Here is a 23,385-nt window from a genome sequence, read left to right as displayed (position 1 = left end):
TGAGATTATAGATGGTATAGATTTTAATAAAAGAAAAACTAAGTTCCAGACCTTTACCTTACCAGTTGATACTCACTTAATGAATTTGATATGGAAAGGACTACTAAATGCAGTAATTTCGTTGACAGTTTTTTAGGTAGAAGTAAAGACAAATTCAGCCTTTTTTTATTTATTTTTTTAAAATAAACTGTTCATTTGTTACGCTGCTATCAGTAGGCATGTCGCCATTATCATTTATTTCCGTACAATCGCGCTTTTGGTGACGAAAGTCTTTTGTCCGCAGAAGGGATCTGTAGCACGTCTCTCGCGAGACGCCGTAGTTCCGACAGCGCAGATCGTGGTTCAAATGATTGCTGTGTAAATAGCCAAACGTTGCATTTTGTTGTCTCAGAAAGCGGGTAAATCACGACAATGTCGATTCAAGCCTCAAACCCCAACAACCCGGTTGTGTTCTTCGACATTACCATTGGAGGGCAGGTGAGTAGCATCATAAAGACACTTTGAAGCTAACCGGGCAACGTTACCGCGTCACATCAGTGGCAACAATAAAGTTCATAGTCTGGTTAAACCCTGTTAAACGACCTTGTTGTAAAACATACACACCTGATGTACATTATATACAATAAGGGAGGCAAAACATTTATAATCCTTTTCATTATATACGGGTGAGTTTGTTGAACTAATGTTGACGCGGACAGAGAAAGCACGTTGACTTCAAATCGAAGATATCCCGATGTTGTTCAAAAGAATAACCCTCGCAACTAAATGCATATCAGTATGGTACGATAAATTTGTTATGTGACTGTTATTCCTCTATTGACACCGTGGAAAAAGCTGCATTTGGAAAAATGACTTTTTGAAAACTTTAGATGTGTCTCTCACACGCACACATGTATAGACTTGGTGTGTATGTAAACTTGGGGATTATCCTGTAACAATGCTTCTTGGCCTATTTATTTTCACTTAAATGGTACCACATTTGTGATTTGAGAAGGAGAATTTTGTATGTGGGTTGTGCCCATTAAAATCTTTTCCAATGCCAAATATCTTATTTGCGTTTCACTTTTATTTAGTGTCATTTATCAGATTGGATGATTAAAATCTGAAGAATCAATACATCCTGGCAATTTAACAATTTATTCATTGAACAAACAGCAGCCTCAGTAGCATGTGGAAGACCCATACAGCCACACCAACCTGGCACCTCCACCTCATGGTGGTCACATACTGTTATGGTGACAGGTAAGGAAACGGTCTTCGTGTGGTCTTGTTGCCCTCAGACGCACACTTCGCCACCGTCTCTGTCATCCCCCATTATACGGATCTTGGCCTTCAACTTGGAGATGGTAGGGGGCTAGGGCTCACTCGGTATTGCTCACACTAAGTATTGCTTGTTTTGCAGAACGCCATCTTGAAGTTGCCATATCTAGAGCAGTCAAGCACAGCATGCTTGGAAAAGACAACATCTGATCACTGTTCTTGCTTATGGGTGCTTCTAATCATTTGCCCATGGCACCTGAGTGCCAGGACCTCCTTTACCTGAGAATCAAAACTAGAATCAATAGCAGAATAAGCTGTTTGGCATTGAAAAAGAAGACATACTCTACCTGCTGCTCAACCCACAAAAGCATTTTCCTTATAGATGTGGCACCATTTAAGGGCAAATAAACAGGATTTCTGACAGTTTAAGATTTAGTGCCAAAAAAATCATTACAACAAAGAAGTAATTGACCAATCACAAATATTGTTTGTGCAAAGTTTATATATGTATGCGAGTGTGTGTACTGAAATACAAGTATTTATAAATTAATATGTATTTTACTTCTTTCTGCATCAAGTGTTATTGGCATTGCCATTCAAGCTTACATTATGTATTAATGTATTTTTAGACAGATTTATTTAATATATTTTTAGAGTTTTAAAAAGAAGTAAATAGTCCTGAAAGTCAATATTATTTTTAGCTTTTTTCTGTGGTGCTTTATGAGCTTGCCCCTTAATAACTAATAGGTGGAAATTTGATCCCATGAGCTCCTTTAAAGACACCGCCCCCAGTTGCATAATGAAGCAGGAACAATGTAAAAAGAAATTAGAGAAAAGATAAAAAGACAAAAGCTATTTAAAACAGAGAGACCAAGAATTATTTTCTATGTTTATCTTTAATTTTTCATTTTGATTAATGATGGTTCATTGTCTCAGACTCTCGCATTGATTAGTCATATTTTCTTTTTTCTTTTTTTAATGAAAGTGACAGAAGTTCCCTTTAACATTAAAAATGAACCGCTATTATCATAACTTGCCTTTGAAAGCATTAAAATAATATACAGACTCTAAGTACCATATTATGTTAACATGTTAGTTAAGTCCTCTTTTTTTAATTCATTTTCCTGAATTTTCTAGTTGAAGATTGTTCCATATTTAGGTTTGCTTAAGACTTTGAGAGAAAAATATGTTAGCCTAAGAAAGGAGAATGTCAGTAGTGCTAGTAGCGACTGTTTTTACATAGAATGGTGGTGGTATGAAGTTTGAACTACGTGTACCAGCATATTGTAGTTTTTAGGACACATCTGTCATCTAAAATAATTACAACAAAAGAAAAAAGTCTTCATAAGACCCCTTTACTTATAATAAACAGCCTTATTATTATGATATGGTTAAGTAAAGAAAAGATGCATTTTAGTTACAGCCAATTACAAAATGCCACTGTGAGGTCAGTGTTGGTGTTGCAGTGCGTTCAGTTGTGTTATCTCAGCTTCGTCAGCAGATGGCGTCAGTGTCGGATTAAAAGCTTAGTTTTAAGTCAAGTTTAAGTTTATTCTCCAACTTGGAAATAACATATGATAGAAAAAAGATTACATCCATTGTAGCTGCTGATCATATTTAATGATGTTCATGAACATCCAGAAGAAACTTTGTACCTTTTTGATTTGTACAAAACAGTCAAGCAGCAGGAGTGGTAAGAGGGAAAAAGAAGGTATTGTAAAATAAAATTTTATGATGTTACCTGATTCTAACAGAAGAAGGAATAAATTAGAATCAATCATTCAGTCATAGCATCAGGTGTGTAACTTAGAGTAGAGTAGACATTTCCTGCAGCATTGACACAGGTGAAACTTTCTTAGTGGCTCATCACATCACGTTTCTTGTAGTGTAGACCAGGGGTGAATTGCCATTCATACTACACCAATTTACTAATAGATAAAGAAGAAAAATTTTTTTACAATTACAACAACTATTACGAAGGGGCTACGGTTACATAAAATAAAAAAGAAACAAAAAAAAAATCCAAATACAAAAACCAAAAAAAGCCCCAATAAACCAAGAAGCACTCAGCGTGGAAACCGTCACCAAGGCAGCTCACACTCTGAGCAGTATTTACTTTTATTAGAATAGTATTGTATTTTGTGTAATATATTATTTATTTTTTTCTTCTTTTTTTTTTTAATTCTTAAAGTACTTGCTTTAAAACATAGTATAGTAAATATAATATAAACTTCTGGTAACCTATATCGCTTATGCTGGCAGTGCAAACAGTGGCTGTAAGATATTTTAAAACGGCCTTTAGCACTTTGACCTTCAGATGAATCTATTTACCTTAAAGATGATGTCAGAGGTCAAATGTGAGTTAGTTTTAACCTTTTTTGTTGTTTGTATATGTTTGCAATACACATTACAACTTTAACAGTCATAGTTTCTAAGTTATAAGTCTGTTTGGCAATTTTTGACCAATAAAACATTAAGCTGACCTTGAATAGCTTGATGGATATAAGTCAGATTTGAATAGATTGTTAATAGGACCTCATTCTAGACCCCTACAAAGTTTGCTATTCAAAGCTTTTTCAGTCAGTGTGTTTAAAGACAGAATGATGCTTACATATACAAACATTATCAAAAACCTAGACGGGGGTAAAAATGACATTTTCTTTGAATTAACATAAACTCTGTTTATAATTACAGGACAGTCTGACCAATGAGCTGCCAAAACCTTTCTGTAATGTTATACATTTCTTACACTTTAAGTCCAGCTGTGTTGACAGATTTCTTTTATTTACTACAGCAATATTTCTTTATCATATAGAAAAACTTGTCCCATGCATAGGGATTCGATGCACTTAGCATCAAAGTCTGCTGTATGTGGCCCACGTTATACAATGAGTTTGACTTTCCATCTAGGCTTATGATGTCTGTTACTTTCAGGTTTTTTCTTACACATTGTAAGTATTTCTCTTCTCTTTTGATGGGTTGAGCTCAGGAACCATCAGCTCGGGTTGCATTTCTGTGCTTATATGCCAGTAAATGTGCCATGAGCACAGATTTTCTGGTAAATTGGTGTGTGGCCCTAGAGTCTTGCTCTTTACCCAGAATAGCACACCCAGCAGTAAACTGTTGGTGCATTCCAGCCACAACAGGTTAACAGAGATGTATGCAGGTACTCCAAGGCCAAAAACCAAACAGGCCAGAGACACAGCAAGAAAAGGCATCCAGAATGTGGCAAAGCCCAGTATTAGACTGATCCAGAGAGGCGGTCGATGGTGGATTGTATGTGTCAGGTAACTCTTTTCATCACCTTTTGTCTCTGGGCAGAGGGTTGAAGTGAGTAGCAAGTTGTTCCCCACCTTCTCTTGTTCTTCCACTGCTTCACAGAACTTGTCAGCATCTCTTACCCACTGGGGAATATGTGAGCAAAATGGTAGCAGTGCTAAAAGGATTGCAGTGAAAATCCCAGCAATGAAGTTGATCACCAGTTTTGACTCCTGCACTTCACACACCAGAGCTTTCTTCATCCTTTTGCCGCAACTCATATCCATCAGTTTAGCATCAGCATGGCTAAAAGAGCACATAAAAGCTAGCAGCCACACGAGAAGTGTCAGGAGTATATTTCCGAGGGTTTTTAAGAAGGCTCTGCCGTTGCTAAGAGCTTTGTCTCTTAAAAGGTAGTCCATTAAACTCAGGCATATCATGGGCAGTGGTAATGCTGCATATGTTGCTGAGGCATTAGTCAAAATGAGGCAGGGTGTAAATGAGTGGACAGGACCCAGTAACCACACAGCTGCCATTAAAATGGTCATCAGCCAGTCAGCCAGTATGATGGACAGGCTGCACGCACTCATAAAGATGGTGTACCGTTTTTGACACCATAAATAAAAGATCACTGTTTCCAGGCCTGCTTTGGAAATTAAAAGTGAAACATACTTTCCAGTGTTGTCTGTGTGACTGGCAGACATGCCCTCCCATTCATGTATAATGGCCATCATTCTGAAAGTGTGGCTTGTGTCAAACAAAGATGGCAACTCTGGCAGCATTTGACTTGGACTGCAGTGTTCAGATGTTCCAGGAAATTCTGTGAAAGACAGCAGAAATTGTATAGACATGATGAAAGCTTATACGGGAGAAAAAAACCACAAAAGAGCTTTTAGCTGTGAGTGCAAGGTGAGAAACCACCTATTTTCTGACTCTTCTAGGGCTTTTGTTCTAGGGCTACAGCTATTGATTGTTGTAGTTATTGAGTATTCTATCAATTAATCAAGTCATCTGATAAGAAGTACTTATGCCTTTATTAATGAACAATAGTAAATATTCACAAGAGAAAAAAACACTACTTTGATTTGATTTAACAGAAACGGGGAGAAAATATAATAAAAGATAAATATAAAAATAAAATAACATGGTAGTTAACAAAAAAGGAAAAACATTTTTTTTTTCATGCCATTGTATTTTTACTTATTTATCACAACCTAAACCACACACTTGGTATTTGGTAGGGGGAGCTGTGATGTCTGCCTTTTACTAACCAGCAAGCATACTGTCTTAAGCCCATGTTGCCCCTAGATAGCACAACAGCAGAAATGATGACAATGCTGTCATAGTTTAACGCAAAGAGTTGCGGTCGTTAGCGAGACGGTGAGCTCACGTGGAATGAAAGAAAACATTGTTCTGCCTTGCAAAACAGCAGCGCTTGTTCCTGTAATCACCATTACACCTTTACTAGGAAAAAGCTGGTGGGACTCTTTTCTGAAACCACTCGATAAACAAGTTTCAACATGAATAAAAGCGAACTTCGCCACTCCCGTCTGCTGCTTTCTTCAGTTAAAATCTACAGTAGAGCTACAGAACATAAAATACGGAGATGAACTGTAAAGTTAGTTTGATATAATCTTTAAACCAGGAAGCTCGCTGAAGGCTTTTGGCCGCTGTTCTACATTATATGGCAGCAATACCTGCAACAACCAGTGTGAGTCTAAAGGGCGTGGAGTTGGATCATATTTATTTCACGGTTTTAGTAGGATTATTTTTCTGGATTATATTAATATAAATATGTAACACACTGAGCCACTGACCCAGTGCTGCTAGGTTGGACACTGAAATATTATTGTTAATTATTAACATCTATAGCATCAAAACTTCAGTTTTGTACAGGAGGAAGAGTTGCATTGAAGCACAGGGCACGCCTCAGTTCTGAGAATGTCGATAAACTTGTTTATCTTCATTGCAGTCATGCATATTCATTAGATCGCTGAAACATAGGTTAATGTGCACACATGCACAAAAACACAGACACACACCAAGTTTGAAAAGATGAATAAAAATACTTGAGAAAAAAATCCTGATTCATGCATGACAGGGTTAAATAACGATAATTACAATGAAACATGCCATGCATCTATAGTAATATTAAACAACCAGTGGGTGGCAAGGTATGGAGTGACATATCAGTATCCAATGTAGTAGTTTATGTGCAAGTATACCATCAACACTGACACAAACACAATAAAACAGCCTTTGAGTAGCTGTCCACTGTAGTGACCACTATGCATGAAAGGGTTAATTGAAGGAATAATAGATAGAATAATCAGTAGCTGCAATCTTTCCTGCTACAGATGATCTCCTGGTGTAGATGTTAATAATTAATTGTAAAACATATTAAAAAATATTGCCTTCAGGATATTTTATAATTGAGTTACTGAGTAAATTGTTGCAGATCTATTTTATTGAATACCTTTGCTCCTGCCCCTATTCAGATTATCGTTGTATTTCTAAACTTTGATCATTATATGAAGAGGGTATTTTAGAGGTCTGCTTTAAGACTCCACCAAAGGGAATACATATACATTGTATGAATCTCAAGTTCATTAAACTATAAAGATAATTTTCTCCTGCAAGTTATAAAATGTCTTTTCTTGTTTACATTCAATTTCATTTTAGAAAACGTTCTCCTGATAATTACAGTATGCACCGCACTTGTAAAGTCTGAACAGTTAAGGGGTCACAGTGGACTGGCAAAATGCATTCATGTAGTACTATAGATATGTATCATTATCAAATTTGGTGTAGTCGTAGCTTAAAAGCTGTGTTACCCTGCTTACAGGTCGCTAAGACTGAGATGATTACAAACCATACACCCTGAAAATAAATTGGGGTGTATCCGTTTGATGCACTGGTAAATTATTAATATTAAAATATTAGATTAAAAGAGGAAACGAGATACCAAGCAGTGTTAAAAATGAACAAATGCAAAAATTCTCAGTTTCTCTCACAGTACTTGATGTGCATCCCAGAAAAAATTGTAAGGGCCTCATTGATTAACATGACCAGTCTGCTTATCTTGTATGTACCTACATACCTAAGAAAGTGGGAAATCGCTAATGAAAATAAGCATCAGTTGTTATTTTGGTATGGTAAACTCCTTTTATTGTAATTTTAAGACATGCTAAAGTGTTGTATTCAAACTGACCAATCAGTTTGCCACCGCAGAATCACTTCTGCACAATACAGCACACACATAAACTTTATGTTCCTTTAGATTTAAATCATGTTCTGCCATTGAAGAATCCTGTGTTTGTCATGAGAACGAAATAATAAATGGCTCTGAATTTACCTTTTTATGCTGTGTTGTATTAGTCCCGTAAGCTTCAGCAGAGGTGGATAACTCTTGTTTAGTAATGTAAGTCCTGCTTCTGACCTGACTGTTATGAGCAGGTAGGCAACTCTTCATGATCCTGTTTCCCCATTGTTGATGCACACACCTGATGAGGCACACCTTCTATTTCTTTTTTCCAAGAACTCGGCTTGTTTTCCCTCCCACATGTATCATGGAAGTGACGACTTCCTGGTGCATCAATTTGCATGTCCTGCAGCCACGGCAACCAGTGAATGCTCACAATGTGTGTTTGAAACTACTCCCTTTAAATTATTTTGTTTGCCTACACCTCATGTATATCAAGTTACACTCGTTTCTTGGGACTCAAGATCCAGTGAATGGCCGGTTCACAGAAATGTCAACTCGTCTGTCTTCCTGGTGCATCATTTTGCATGTCCTGCAGCCACGACAACCAGTGAATGCTCACAATGTGTGTTTGAAACTACTCCCTTTAAATTATTTTGTTTGCCTACACCTCATGTATATCAAGTTACACTCGTTTCTTGGGACTCAAGATCCAGTGAATGGCCGGTTCACAGAAATGTCAACTCGTCTGTCTTTGACCACAATAGACTGGTGATTATTCCTGTTGCAAAGTTGATATGTGGACTATGTCAACACTGTAGCCTCGGGTTTGGCTTGATTAGTTTGCTGTGTGGTTTTATTCTCAGTTTTGGTATTGTTATTATTTTCTTTTACTCCTCCTGATCAGTTAATATAGGTGTGGTGAATTTGCTCGCTGTGGATTGGAAAATTTCAACATTGTTTGTTAGTTAAAGCCTTGGCCTTATGTCTAAGTCGGTGCACTTGAGACCTGGTTTTTCCAAGTAGCATAAATCCCTTGAAATGGAAATAATCTTGGAAAGTTGATACCCTAGTAATAGGATGACAACAAAAGTAGTCCACTGTTAAGAAAGAAAGTTAAAAGCTGTCTTACCTATTGTTGGGTACAAAACGTCAGGGGAAACCAGACTCCAACAAGGGAAAACCCTTACCAGATAAAATGTGCTGTGCTTGTTTGTTCTTTATCAACACAATTTCTGATTTCATTTCTTTGTCTGGAAACCTTAAGCATACTGTTTTATCTCTTTTATCTGGCAAGCACAGGACATCTAGAGGCCACTGTGGTTTGTCCACATGGAGTGGAGGACGAGTTGTGCAGTGATGTCATGAGGACAAACCGCTCCTTGTACTCCAAATGTTAGACTGTTCTCTCACACAGACTTGCACACATTGTTGTAACAGTGGGCCACTTACATGAATTCAACAGTATCAGAGAACTGGGCGGAGAGATGGCCACACTCATTTACATGTATATATGTAAATACAAGGCTAAGATAATTTATAGTCCAGTGACGTTTTGCATCAAGATTGTAGCATCTCATTATTTCTGTTGTCACACCTGCATGACATCAAAACTGAGACACAGCAGAGCTTGTGTTGTTTAAACAACAGTAGTTATGTTCAACTTCGCCGAATATGTAAAGTGTTCAGCGAAGTCGACACAAATTAAAAACCAGAAGTAGAAAGTGTAACTTCAGCTCCCTCTGAAAGGGTGTTAGTGAGTGTACATTATCATTTAGACAAGAATAACCTGTTTCTGTGTTCTGGTGCCAAATCTCCGCGAGGTATTTTCTTTTGTGTGGTTACCCTTTGGTTGGTTAACCAGTAGTTTTCTTTACTGCAGTGTTGATTTTGACATGAAATTTAGATGTAGTTTTGTATATTCTTTTGACTAAAACATTATTTAGTTTAAGTCATTAAATTAAACATCTAAATTCTTTGTTTTTGTCTGGCTTTTGTTGCCTAAATGTCATAAGATTTTAGTAGACTAATTATAAACTTGATTCAGGTTGACTAAAATATTCAGTATAAAAGTTGAAATTTGTCCATGTGTCTGCTCTTCTTTTCCTCCCAAGCACTGACATTTTGTTGTGTATTCATGACAATTGGGACCACCCCATCAAACTTATTATCTTGTTTTTGTTTTTAAAAAAAAGTTTGCGAGAACTTTGATAATTCTGTTGATCAATTATTGTTAACTTTGCTTTACTGTTTGACAGGATGTTGGACGGATGAAGTTTGAGCTCTTTGCTGATGTGGTTCCAAAGACAGCTGAGAACTTCCGGTAGAGAACAAGTCACACAATCACAGACTGCTCACAGCCTTATATGATATAATCTTCTTTGTTGTTGTTTGATATACAGTATGTGTTAACAGAAATCAAACTTTAACAGTTTCATAATCTCTTACAGGCAGTTCTGTACTGGAGAGTTCAGGTAAGGCAATGTGTGGTGGATGCATATTTGCAAATACCACATCACCAATCTGTACAGTTATTGACATAACATTTACATGCTCTTCTTGAAAGCACTTGTTAGCAGCCGCAGTTATTGATTATTTTAGTGATCAAGTACTCCATCAATTATCGAGTAATCACATAAGAAATACTATTGTCTTAATAATGAGCATAATATTCTTAAGAGAAAAGCAAAGGTTTTGCGAACTGAACCGCTCATTCGTTTGCCTTGATGCATGCTCAATCATCCGTTTAAGTAAATCCCAAAAAGCTGATTCTGTTCATCTAGACGTAACTTTTTCAGTGGGAGAAATGTTTCGTCACTCATTCAAGTGACTTCTTCAGTCTAAGCTGACTGCAGGTTTCCCCAACCATATAAACAGTACCTTTGCACAATGACTGAAACTAGCCCACTGAATGAACAATGGGCTATGAGGTCAGTTTCTTGATCATTAATATGCAAATTGAGAAACGCTTCTCCCACTGACATTGCTACATCAAGATGAACAGAATTAACTCTTTGGGGTGCTCATTGGTTTGCATTTTACAAATTCCACTGTATTTTCGGGCTGAAATGTGTGCCTGCGTGGTAAGTGTACTAGAGAAGGAGTAAGTATCTGGTGACTGAAGGAAGAAAAAAGCGCATATCAACATTATCAGAACTGAGGTGTGTCCTGTGCTTTGATGCAGTGTTTCCTGCTGCAGAAAACTTTGGGTTACTTGCATAACCCCAGTTCCCAGAATAGCATGGGTGAGATGTCTCACAATGGGATGTGCCTCCCTGAGATGAGCATTTATCTCATTCCACTAATCTTGATTGGCTGGTGATTGTAACTAGGGGTGGGCGATATAAACGATATACGATAGAAACGATATAAATTTGGCCAACGATAGAGATTTTGACTATACGCTCTACCGCAATAGCGCATGTTGATGATGTCATCCAGCTGCGCCTGTTTTGGTCGTTTTGCTGACTTACCTGCTATGCGGGTTGTCCCGGTGGAACTGCTGTCTGAGTTGTGGCTTACCAGCCCTTGTTTTGGGATCTTGAACTGAGTGGGAAGCTGGGTGACTGCCTGAGCAAAGGTCTGTCATAAGATAAGATAAGATAAGATAACCTTTATTAGTCCCACACGTGGGAAATTTGTTTTGTCACAGCAGGAAGTGGACAGTGCAAAAGTTATGAGGCAAAAATTAGAATACAATAAGAATAAATACAGTACACAACTGTACAGAATAGAATAAAATAAAATACTATATACAGTAGAATAAAATAAAATAAATATACAATAAGATAAAAATAGAATACAAATACAAATACTATATACAACTGAGTAAAAATACAACGATGACAGAAAGGATTATTGCACTTAGTATTATTGCATATGTATGGATGTGTGTGCTTGATCAGTTAAAGTCTTTATTATGGAGTCTGACAGCAGTGGGGAGGAAAGACCTGCGAAATCTCTCCGTCCCACACCGTGGGTGCCGCAGTCTCCCACTGAAGGAGCTGCTCAGTGCTGTCACAGTCTGCTGCATGGGGTGGGAGATGTTGTCCATCAGGGATGACAGCTTAGCCGCCGTTCTCCTGTCACTCACCACCTCCACTGGGTCCAGAGGGCATCCTAGAACAGAGCTGGCCCTTCGGATCACCCTGTTCAGTCTCTTCCTGTCCCCAGCAGAGATGCTGCCGCCCCAGCAGACCACGCCATAAAAGATAGCAGAAGCCACAACAGAGTCATAGAATTTCTTCAGGAGTGGGCCCTCCACTCCAAACGACCTGAGTCTCCGCAGCAGGTACAACCTGCTCTGCCCTTTCCTGTAGAGGGCGTCTGAGTTATGAGTCCAGTCCAGTCTATTGTTCAGATGAACACCAAGGTACCTGTAGCTGTCCACAGCCTCAATGTCCATACCTTGGATGTTCAGTGGTTGCAGTGGAGAATGCTTGTGCCTGCGGAAGTCTACCACCAGTTCCTTGGTTTTACTGGCGTTGATCTGGAGGTAGTTCAGCTGGCACCAGTCCACAAAGTCTTGGGTCAGACCTCTGTACTCCTTGTCGTCCCCATCAGTGATGAGGCCGACTATTGCAGAGTCATCAGAGAACTTCTGCAGGAAGCACTGGGTGGAATTGTGGGAGAAGTCTGCAGTGTAGATGGTGAAGAGGAACGGAGCCAGAACCGTTCCCTGTGGGGCCCCCGTACTGCAGACGACCCTGTCCGACACACAGCCCTGAGTCCTCACATACTGTGGTCGGTCGGTGAGGTAGTCCAGGATCCAGGTAGTGAGGTGATGGTTCACTCCAGAGTTCACCAGCTTGTCCTTTAGAACCGAGGGAAGAATGGTGTTGAAGGCACTGGAGAAATCAAAGAACATGATTCTCACAGTGCTTCCAGCGGTCTCCAGGTGAGCGAGGGAACGATGTAGGAGGTGAATGACGGCATCATCCGCTCCAATGCCAGGCTGGTAGGCAAACTGAAGTGGGTCCAGTGATGAGCTTATTAGGCGCCGAAGCTGAGCCAGGACCAACCGCTCCAGGGTCTTCATCAGGTGGGATGTCAGAGCCACCGGCCTGTAGCTGTTGAGGTCCTTGGGGCGTGAAGTCTTTGGCACTGGTACAACACAGGAGGTTTTCCAGAGCTGTGGGACTCTTCCCAACCTCAGGCTCAGGTTGAAGAGGTGCTCCATCACCCCACACAGTTGGTCCGCGCAGGACCTGACGACCCTCGAGCTGATGCCATCTGGACCCGCTGCCTTCTTGCCATTAATCCTCCTCAGTTCCCTCCTAACCTGGGTGGTTGAGAGAGACAGGCTGGAGCCTTGTGTTGAGTGTGTATTGGATGCTGTTGTTGGGGGTGGGGGGGAGTGAGCAGGGTGAATAGAGGAGGTGTGAAGTGTCTGAGGTGGAACAGCAGCAGTGGGGGTGGGTGAGTCTGCAGCCGATGTTGCAGACTGCCTCATGGCTGAGTCAAATCTGTTGAAGAAATGATTCAGTTCATTTGCCCATCTCACATCCCTCATGGGGTCGGAGGTGGTGTCGGCTCAGTTTTCTGGGAAGATGGAGATTGAGACCTCATCCTCCTGCTTCCCCGTCTCACATCTATGCCTTATGGAACCCAGAACAGTCCTGAAATGTGGCTTGGATTGTGCAGCGTTGTATGCAAAGATAAATGTCTGTGATCACAGTGATCTCTTCCCACACATTAGTCAGTCCTAGTCGCATTGGCCTCACATAGACCTCTGCTTGGTAAGCAGCTAACATGGAGGTAATTTTCAGTGCTCTTACCGCTAAAGCCGCCACTTTGTAGGCCCTTTCATTCACAATGAAAATGTGGAACTCCTGGAGGAGCCCGTAGCCAGCCGTGGATGGAGGTGGGCTCCGACTTATCATAGGAAGTGAAAGTAAGCCATGCTTCTCTGTGCCCTCAAAATCCAGGGAAGAAGCCCCATGTTACATGAGTAACTGCTTTGCCGCCCTGGTGGCCTGGGGCAATTTCTTCCCTTCATAATGTGATCTGGTGGTCTGAGACCTGGTGTGTGTGTCCGTAATTGAAAATTTGTTGCCACAAACGAAGAGTAGAGCCCTAGTTTCTCTGCTTCCTCTGGTGTGAGGGGGAAAAAAGTGCATATCTTTGATTGCTGGGATGTTTACAACAAAGGCAATCAGTTAGCTGGTGTGCTAAACTGTACAAAAAAAACCCCCGCCTTACTGAAAAGTAAGTGGTATGATGCTCGATCAGTGATGAAGTCTCGGGTTCAGGATAGACAACCATAAGGTAGCTAGCGGCCGGTGAGGAAAAGTTAGGAAATCACTCCTGTCTATGGACAGTTAAGATAGCTAGCCTAATGAGGGGTTGAGATATGTTAGCTTTGTACTTTGGGTTGCTGTTCTGTTGAAACAGGTTATCATCAAGGATGACTCTGTACAATGCTGCATTCGTCTTTCCTTCAAACCTGATTAGTCTCCTGGTTTGCCATAACAGTTTTGAGTGTTATGACAAAGGCTGCGAATACTTTTGTTTTGTTTTTTAAATGAATTTCCAAGAATAATATTTGAAATAGGGCTGTATCATAAGAAAATGTGGAACAAGAGAAAGTGCTGTGAATACTTTCCAGATGTACTATATTTCATGCTGGCCCATTTACTGTGAAAATCTGAATCACAAACATAGACAAATCTACTTCGTTTCAAGGAGACAGTTGACACAGTTTGTACATTAAAGTATTTTACTGCTTACTTCATTTTCTTTTCTCACTGACTCCTGTCTTTTTAGGAAAGATGGCGTTCCTATTGGCTACAAAGGTTGCACATTCCACAGGTACTCACATGGCAGCTTGACTTCTGTAGCTTACATTAAACTCTGGTGTTTGACTTATGAAGTGTGTACACTACAGCAGCAAAGCTGAGATGATATTCTGCGCTATAGTTACAGAAGAAATGTACCGTGTTAACGAAGGGTCTATGATGACAAGACTAGCACATCTGTTATGTGATTCATAGTGTCATTTAGAAAACTTTTGCAATGCTACACTGCCTCTTCGAAAATGGAAAAGAGCATACATTTGTGTCTGTGAAGGTTCTCAGTCATCCAGGTCATCGTAGTCAAAGGAGCTTGCAGAGAACAGCAACACGCTCAGACAAAAACTGGTTCACCCGAAAGACAAAACGCCAAAACACAAACTTAACAATGTGGTGTATGCTGTACAGTGCAGCGAGGAATGCTCAGACCTCTACATTGGAGAGACCAAACAGCCACTTCACAAGCGCATGGCACAACACAGAAGAGCCACCTCCACAGGACAAGACTCAGCAGTCCATCTGCATCTTAAGGATAAAGGTCACTCTTTCGAGGATGCCAATGTTCACATTTTGGACAGAGAGGACAGATGGTTTGAAAGAGGAGTGAAAGAAGCCATCTATGTCCACTGTGAGCGACCATCTTTGAACAGAGGCGGGGGTTTACGACACCAACTCTCTGCCATCTATAATCCAGTTTTGAGATCCCTTCCCAGACGCCTTAACGCCCACTCACATCCTGGGCCATCTGACCTCAGGAATTCGCATGATAAGGTGGGGCCAGGTTTCACAATGAACACACCCGAAACTCTGGCTGATTGGGACCCACACCCAGTTTCACACCTTGGCTCAGGCGATTAGAGGATCATCAGGGGGTCCTTTTGTCCCTCTGTGGGGGGACACTCCCACTAGGTTTATATCTGGGACTCTCCACCATTTGACCTTAGAACTGAAGAAGCTTCTCGGATGAGAGGTGAAACGTCTTCAAGCAACTTAAAGTAGTCCAGACGCTTTTCTTTGCAAGCTCCTTTGACAGCATACATTTGTAATCTGCTGTCTATTACAGTTAGACTGTAATACTTTTCATATATTTGTTAACTTTTGTGAGGTTTTCTTTAGCAGAATTGATATTTTCTTTTTCCATTGGTCATTGGCAGGGTGATCAAAGACTTCATGATACAGGGAGGAGACTTTGTAAATGTAAGTACATGGAAGACTGGATTGACAACACAAATATCCATAGTTTAATGGTTGTCTTTTGACTGTGTCTGGAAGATTTGCACAAACGCTTTGTGAATTTGAGAATTTGTTGATTAAATCTTGCCATGGTAACTATTGACTTGAACTGAGCAGATTTATACCACATTGGTGTTTCCCCCTCTGGTGGTTATGCAGCATATTACAACACATTTAAAATTTCCTAATCTATTGCTCTCTTTATGAGCCCCTACTTACTACTGTATGTACTATTAATCTTTTGTGCAGGGTGATGGAACAGGTATCTGCAGCATCTATAGAGGTCCATTTGCAGATGAAAACTTCAGAATAAAGCATTCTGCTGCCGGTCTTCTTTCAATGGTACGTGTTTTGATAAATCTACTTACATTTTATCTTGCAGTATAGTGATTGAAAATGTTACCAGTTGATTGGGTTAAACTCCTACTGGATGGCTTAATCTCCACGGATACACTTCAGGTAAATCACCCTAACCAAAATGTGTCTGTTTTAATATTGTATCATATTACAGGCAAACAGTGGTCCAGGAACAAATGGATGTCAGTTTTTCATTACCTGCACTAAATGTGACTGGCTAGATGGGAAACATGTTGTGTTTGGTGAGTAAATCAACAGTATTGCATTTTTTTACTGTATTGTCTGTGTCAGAGTTGAATTGTCTTACTTGTAATTATTACAGGAAAACTGGTTGATGGCTTGCTGGTCATGAGAAAAATTGAGGTAAGAACTTATCTTCCCTATAAATCTACCATATTTGTTTAAACGGACAGATTTGTATTTGTGGTTCTTTTGGTAGGAGTAAATTGACAGAGACATTGTACACTAAGCTAAAAAACTTCAAAGGGGGAGAATAGCCATGAAAAAAATTTAAGCTAAAATGTAGTATTACCATTTAAATTTAAGAAATTCTCACAATTCTTCCGCTCTCTTTCTGCACGTTCCTGTCTGTTTTCTGTTGTGCTATCTAATAGAGCCAAAATGCTCAAATAATAATAGTAAAATGAATAAATTCTTACATAAAATTAATTTTGAAATGCCTTTCTTTGGGAAATAAATGAACACAACCCAATAAAATGTTGACTTTTGTAAACACTCATCACTTTACATCTGTGATGTTTAAGGCTTCAAGACCTTTTTTTAAAGCAGGTATCCAGCCTAATACTAACACCTACAGTTTAATCTTTTATAACGTAATGTTTATGTAACAAATAATTAAACCTGTAACTCGTACAAGTCCATATAAATCACCGTAGTTGGATGTCGTGCTTAGATTACAGCTTTAGAGTGGCATTTTTGTTCTAAACGTGTGTCACTTTCTTCCTACAGAATGTCCCAACAGGGCCCAACAACAAGCCTAAACTCCCCATCGTCATTGCACAGTGTGGAGAGATGTGAACCGACACGTGCTAAACACCATGCCAACATTACACAGCCTCTGTATACTTTTAATGTCTTAATTGTGACTTGTTACTCTTCAGAAAACATTAACACACTGATTCCTACAATGACCAGTAGTGGACATTGATGTATTTATTTGGTTTCAGACTGCATTTGTTTTAAATTCATTGCTTCATTGCTGTTGTTCTGTCAAGTCCAAATTAAGACTGTTTGTGTACCTTTTTTCTTTTTTTAATTGAACAAAGAATTGGATGGTGGTCATACTTTGTGTTATTTCCAATCAATAAATTTCTGTACATTTTTATAAATGCTGCAGATTTTTTTTTATATCAAATTATTCAAAAGGATTTCATTAAGTGTCAAAGGGTGTCAAATGTTGCAATACTGACCATTGGATATAGTCTAGAACAGGGGTCACTAACAGGCGGACCGGGGTCCGAGTCCGGACCCAGTCGCCATCCTATATGGACCCGGACCTATAGTTAACAAAATATTAAATTATATTTAATTTTGACGGGGCGATTCAATTTTAAGCAGTAACCTTACATTGTATTAGACCAGGGAACATGCTGTATTAGACCAGGGAACATACTAACCAATTGTGTGCGAGTTACGCCACCCACGTGACACTACTTAGCCAATCACATCTGCGCATTCAAGGCGATCGCAACGCTGAGTGCAGACACAGACAGAGGAAAGACATGGTGAGAGGTGAATGACAAGCGAGACGATTAACGATACAGTGAGACAAGACGTGAGCGGGAGTCACAAGAGGTAAAACAACTATGGCGCTTTCAAAAAAGAGAAAAGTAGACACCGAAAATAGAACTTTCAAGACTGAATGGACTGACGCATATATGTTCATTCTTCCGGCCGCAAGCAGCAAACCAGTGTGTCTCATATGTTCAGAAACCGTGGCACTGATTAAAAGTGGCAATGTCAAACGCCACTATGAGACAAAGCACAAAGCTTTTGAACAATCATACCCACCCAAGTCTGAACTCAGGTCCCAGAAAATTAGCAGTCTCAGAGCCCAATATGATCAGTCCACAAGGATCTTAACCAGTTCTTTCACCGCCCAACAACGTGCTCATGAATGTTCCCTCAGAGTTGCTTGGATTTTAGGTCAACACAAAAAGCCCTTTGCAGGTGTTGTCAAAGAGTGCATGAGTGCAGTAGCAGAAACATTACTTGAGGGTAAACAAAAAGAAGAGCTTCATGACAAAATAAAGCAAATACCTATGTCAGCATCAACAGCCACAAAGAGAAGTGAATTATTAGCTCAGGATGTGCTATCCCAGCTGGAAGAAGCTATTCATAAGACACCATGTGTAGGCTTGGCTGTAGATGAGTCCACTGATGTGTCTGACAATGCTCAGCTGTTAGTTTATGTAAGGTTCTTCAACAATGATAAGAAAGAGTTCTGTGAAGACCTGCTAGGTGTAACTTCCCTTCACAGCACTACAAGAGGAGAGGATATTTACCTGGCCATTAAGGAAATGTTAACAAAGCGAGGAATAGAGCCAAACCAAGTGGTTTCAATAACCACAGATGGAGCCCCTGCTATGATGGGGAGAGAGAAAGGAGCTGTAGCAAGAATGAAAGAGGACAATCCCGAGCTAATCTCTTATCATTGCATTATTCATCAGTCAGTGTTATGCTCCACCCTGTCAGACGAGTATGCTGAGGTGATGAAAACAATGATGAAAATGATTAATTTTCTCAGGGCATCTTCTTCTTGTCAGCATCGCATGCTCAGGGAATTTCTCAGAGAAGTTGATGCACACGCTGATGATCTTCTGCTTCACAACAATGTGAGATGGCTTAGCAAAGGCAGGGCATTGGAGCGATTTTGGTCCATCAGAAGTGAAGTAGCAGCTTTCTTGGAAGAGCTGGAAAGTCAAAAAGCAACAAACTTTTCTCTCTTTTTAAATGATGGGAAAAACATGGATATTGTGGCCTTTTTGGTTGATATCACTTCACACCTGAATGAACTGAATTTGAAGCTGCAGGGCAAGGACAATTCAATTTGTGAACTGATGACAGCTGTCCACTGCTTTCAGAGGAAACTTGAAGTGTTCAAAGAAGACCTGCAAGGAGACTATGCACACTTCCCAACAGTGAAGGAACAGGCTCAGGGACAGAGAGATGTGTCCTCTTTTGTTGACTTTGTTGATAAGCTGATTGAAAACTTCAGCAAACGTTTTGATAGCTTCAGCTTTGGACAGCAGCTCACCATGTTCATAAAGAACCCATTTGCCATCACTGATGTCAGAGGGTTCTCAAAGGAAGTCACACAGCACTTCAAGTGGGCAAATGCTGGGCCTCTTCAAATGCAACTAATTGATCTCCAAGCAGATGTGGCCCTGAAAGAGCAGTTTGGAAGAACTGAACCTGCCACTTTCTGGCCCCAATTGGTCTCTGAGACAGCTTTCCCAAATCTGAGGAAAGTAGCCCTGTACATCTTGACCATGTTTGGCTCCACATACAGCTGTGAGGCAGCTTTCTCCACAATGAACATAATAAAAACTAAATATCGTTCCAGGATCACCAATGAGCACCTACACATGTGTATGAGAATGGCCCTGACACCATTCCAGCCCAGATTTAAAATCCTAGTAGAGCGAACTAAAGCTCAGTTCTCTCACTGAACAACAGAAAGTTGGGACGTGGAATATAAGGGGGAAAGAAAGAGAAACTGTAAAATTGTTAAAATGTTTTGATGTTATCTGTTGAAAATGTATTGAGACTGTTTAGTCGAGATGTAAAATGTAAAGAAAAAGGGAAACTTTTTTTTTCTGAAATTAAGCACTTTGTTTTAAGATGCACAATTTAGCCATTTTATTTATTTTCTCTAATTCATTTTAAACAGCAGCCCTATTTCTAATGTAGGCCTACTGTGTGTTTCAGTGTTAACAATAAATTTTGTTGAAATGTTTTAACTTGTATTTTCATTGATTTGACAGTCTATTGTTCATACGTTCAGATATAAATAAAAATTAAAAAAAAAGGTTGCTTCTCTATCACAATCATAACGTAAGTTAGACATTATGATGTCCCGGACCTCTGCTTGAGAAGATTTTCTCCAACTGGACCTCCTCAAATTTTAGTTTAATACCCCTGCTCTAAACGCTATTCCGTTTATTTCAATCATTAATGCTTAAACATGCAAATCATGCTTTAAACTTCTCACTGGTTCTCTAAAAAAGTCTGGGAACTTTTGGGTCATTACAAGCTTAAGTTTTACCATACCTAAATTATTAAACACACAAATAAAGTCATAGAATATTCATAAAACCATTGTTTGATGTTAAAACTCATCTTCCCCCTTTTTGACACACTCCCATGTGTCAATTCACCTGGAGCTAGAAATTAAAAGAAAAGGTTAGTGACATCATATCTCAGAAAGTATCAGAAATTCTCCTCTCGAGTATCGTTGCCCCAGTCTTGTCATCCTGTGTTAGGAAATGAAATCAGTGTAGTTATTATGTTAAATCTGTTAAACTCCTGGCTCCGCCCAGAGCCTGCATCTGCACAATTGCCTAGAAACAAAACCTGTATTAATATGAACTTCACATTTGAAACGTCGTTTTTTTTTCGCCACTGTTTTTCCCTCACTGACCACAGCAGGGGAACCTATGTCTTGATTCAGCCATGAATCCAGCTCACCTGATTCATCACTGAGCCCAACCGTCACTGGCATCTGATAGTGCTGCACTGCATGTTTTTCCCTTGATGTCACTATTTTCAATGTGTTAAGGAGTGAATAGTGAACTTCTTTTAATGGTGTGTTTAATTAATTTGATTTAATAACTTGTGACCTTTGAGTCCCTTCCTTGCAAGAATTATGGCCAATGATGGAAATGTATGTATTACATTTAAGATTGGAAAACAATGTCAATGCCACAAACGTGAGTTGTCATATACATCTGTGAGTTAATCTGCACAACCGTGTGCACATGTGCTCTGTGCATGTACACACACAAAGAATTGACCTTCGTTCCTTAAATTTGTAGCATTGCCTCTGTGCTGCCTGATGGTGCTCAGTGGCTTTTGCTTCTTGCTTTTAAATCAGATGTCACTCTCAACATAAACACAAGCTACAGCAGCCAAGCAGTCTTAGCTGAGGAAACAAAGATACATTTCCTCATTTAATGTAAAATATTGTGGTGATGTTATGTTATATTAGGCAGGCAGCTGCCCAAATAACACTGTGACAATCAAAAGTACAGGGAGTGCAGAATTATTAGGCAAATGAGTATTTTGTCCACATCATCCTCTTCATGCATGTTGTCTTACTCCAAGCTGTATAGGCTCGAAAGCCTACTACCAATTAAGCATATTAGGTGATGTGCATCTCTGTAATGAGAAGGGGTGTGGTCTAATGACATCAACACCCTATATCAGGTGTGCATAATTATTAGGCAACGTCCTTTCCTTTGGCAAAATGGGTCAAAAGAAGGACTTGACAGGCTGAAAGTGGCATTGGTTTTGGTGCCATAAATAGTCAAAAATAGTGAGATATCTTGCAGAGGGATGCAGCAGTCTCAAAATTGCAAAGCTTCTGAAGCGTGATCATCGAACAATCAAGCGTTTCATTCAAAATAGTCAACAGGGTCGCAAGAAGCGCGTGGAAAAACCAAGGCACAAAATAACTGCCCATGAACTGAGAAAAGTCAAGCGTGCAGCTGCCAAGATGCCACTTGCCACCAGTTTGGCCATATTTCAGAGCTGCAACATCACTGGAGTGCCCAAAAGCACAAGGTGTGCAATACTCAGAGACATGGCCAAGGTAAGAAAGGCTGAAAGACGACCACCACTGAACAAGACACACAAGCTGAAACGTCAAGACTGGGCCAAGAAATATCTCAAGACTGGTTTTTCTAAGGTTTTATGGACTGATGAAATGAGAGTGAGTCTTGATGGGCCAGATGGATGGGCCCGTGGCTGGATTGGTAAAGGGCAGAGAGCTCCAGTCTGACTCAGACACCAGCAAGGTGGAGGTGGAGTACTGGTTTGGGCTGGTATCATCAAAGATGAGCTTGTGGGGCCTTTTCGGGTTGAGGATGGAGTCAAGCTCAACTCCCAGTCCTACTGCCAGTTCCTGGAAGACACCTTCTTCAAGCAGTGGTACAGGAAGAAGTCTGCATCCTTCAAGAAAAACATGATTTTCATGCAGGACAATGCTCCATCACACGTGTCCAAGTACTCCACAGCGTGGCTGGCAAGAAAGGGTATAAAAGAAGAAAAACTAATGACATGGCCACCTTGTTCACCTGATCTGGACCCCATTGAGAACCTGTGGTCCATCATCAAATGTGAGATTTACAAGGAGGGAAAACAGTACACCTCTCTGAACAGTGTCTGGGAGGCTGTGGTTGCTGCTGCACGCAATGTTGATGGTGAACAGATCAAAACACTGACAGAATCCATGGATGGCAGGCTTTTGAGTGTCCTTGCAAAGAAAGGTGGCTATATTGGTCGCTGATTTGTTTTTGTTTTGTTTTTGAATGTCAGAAATGTATATTTGTGAATGTGGAGATGTTATATTGGTTTCACTGGTAAAAATAAATAATTGAAATGGGTATATATTTGTTTTTTGTTAAGTTGCCTAATAATTATGCACAGTAATAGTCACCTGCACACACAGATATCCCCCTAAAATAGCTAAAAGTAAAAACAAACTAAAAACTACTTCCAAAAACATTCAGCTTTGATATTAATGAGTTTTTTGGGTTCATTGAGAACATGGTTGTTGTTCAATAATAACATTATTCCTCAAAAATACAACTTGCCTAATAATTCTGCACTCCCTGTATATCTATTTTGAACGCCTCAGCTGGAAAAAATTCAAAATGGTTTATAAAGTTGGCCACAGGTCTGTATGTAAATGGCAGTTAAAACATTGCTTCATATTTGGATATGTATGATGTTAGTTTCTAAAATACTAAAAAATGTGTTTATTAACAAAGTAAACTAAAAATAGACATTATTAAATTTTATACTTTTAACTACTGAATTGAACATAATATGAAAAAATGTGTTTCCACTGTGGGAATGATGGATCCAATGACAAATAACTTTCAGATTAGTAAAGCTATATTTTTAATTTTTCTAGTTTTCCATTTCTATTTAGATGATTTATATTTATATTTAAAATGAACAGGATCATAACAAAATAACACCACTGCAAGTGTAACAAAAATATGTTGAAATCAAATGGTATGTTATTTGAAATCAATA

The 23,385-nt window shown here is 39.6% G+C and overlaps 3 protein-coding genes across 4 annotated transcripts; 2 read left to right on the top strand and 1 right to left on the bottom strand.

Annotated features, from left to right (window-relative positions):
- The first annotated feature begins 263 nt into the window (after positions 1-263).
- ppih (peptidylprolyl isomerase H (cyclophilin H)) lies at positions 264-17,467 on the top strand. Its single transcript, XM_086279006.1, has 9 exons — positions 264-477; positions 9,979-10,043; positions 10,171-10,194; positions 14,486-14,530; positions 15,666-15,708; positions 15,994-16,086; positions 16,256-16,343; positions 16,424-16,464; positions 17,071-17,467. Exons 1-9 carry the CDS (start codon positions 412-414, stop codon positions 17,137-17,139), a joined length of 534 nt encoding a protein of 177 aa, XP_086135132.1. The 5' UTR covers positions 264-411; the 3' UTR covers positions 17,140-17,467.
- Positions 2,164-9,055, bottom strand: LOC147305039 (uncharacterized). Of its 2 annotated transcripts, none has more exons than XM_086279003.1 (2): positions 8,853-9,055; positions 2,164-5,338 (listed from the first exon to the last, which is right to left on the bottom strand). In XM_086279003.1, exon 2 carries the CDS (start codon positions 5,298-5,300, stop codon positions 4,203-4,205), a length of 1,098 nt encoding a protein of 365 aa, XP_086135129.1. In that variant the 5' UTR covers positions 5,301-5,338; positions 8,853-9,055; the 3' UTR covers positions 2,164-4,202. The 2 variants fall into 2 exon arrangements, with proteins under 2 accessions (XP_086135129.1, XP_086135128.1); XM_086279002.1 differs by lacking the exon at positions 8,853-9,055 and adding an exon at positions 7,874-8,011 and having other exon boundaries at positions 2,165-5,338.
- A 1,621-nt stretch (positions 17,468-19,088) lies between the features above and the next one.
- LOC147305037 (general transcription factor II-I repeat domain-containing protein 2A-like) lies at positions 19,089-19,793 on the top strand. The gene has a single exon (XM_086277922.1). The coding sequence runs from the start codon at positions 19,089-19,091 to the stop codon at positions 19,791-19,793; it is 705 nt and encodes a 234-aa protein (XP_086134048.1).
- The last annotated feature ends 3,592 nt before the right edge of the window (positions 19,794-23,385 follow it).

This window comes from Aulonocara sp. 'chitande type north' Nkhata Bay, linkage group LG20, assembly GCF_057382095.1.
Source record: "Aulonocara sp. 'chitande type north' Nkhata Bay isolate Kocher_YH1m ecotype deep benthic linkage group LG20, A_spYH_male_GT1.1, whole genome shotgun sequence".
Lineage (NCBI taxonomy): Eukaryota > Metazoa > Chordata > Actinopteri > Cichliformes > Cichlidae > Aulonocara > Aulonocara sp. 'chitande type north' Nkhata Bay.
Note: the sequence above shows the minus strand (reverse complement) of the source record. Positions and strands in the feature narration are given on the sequence as shown.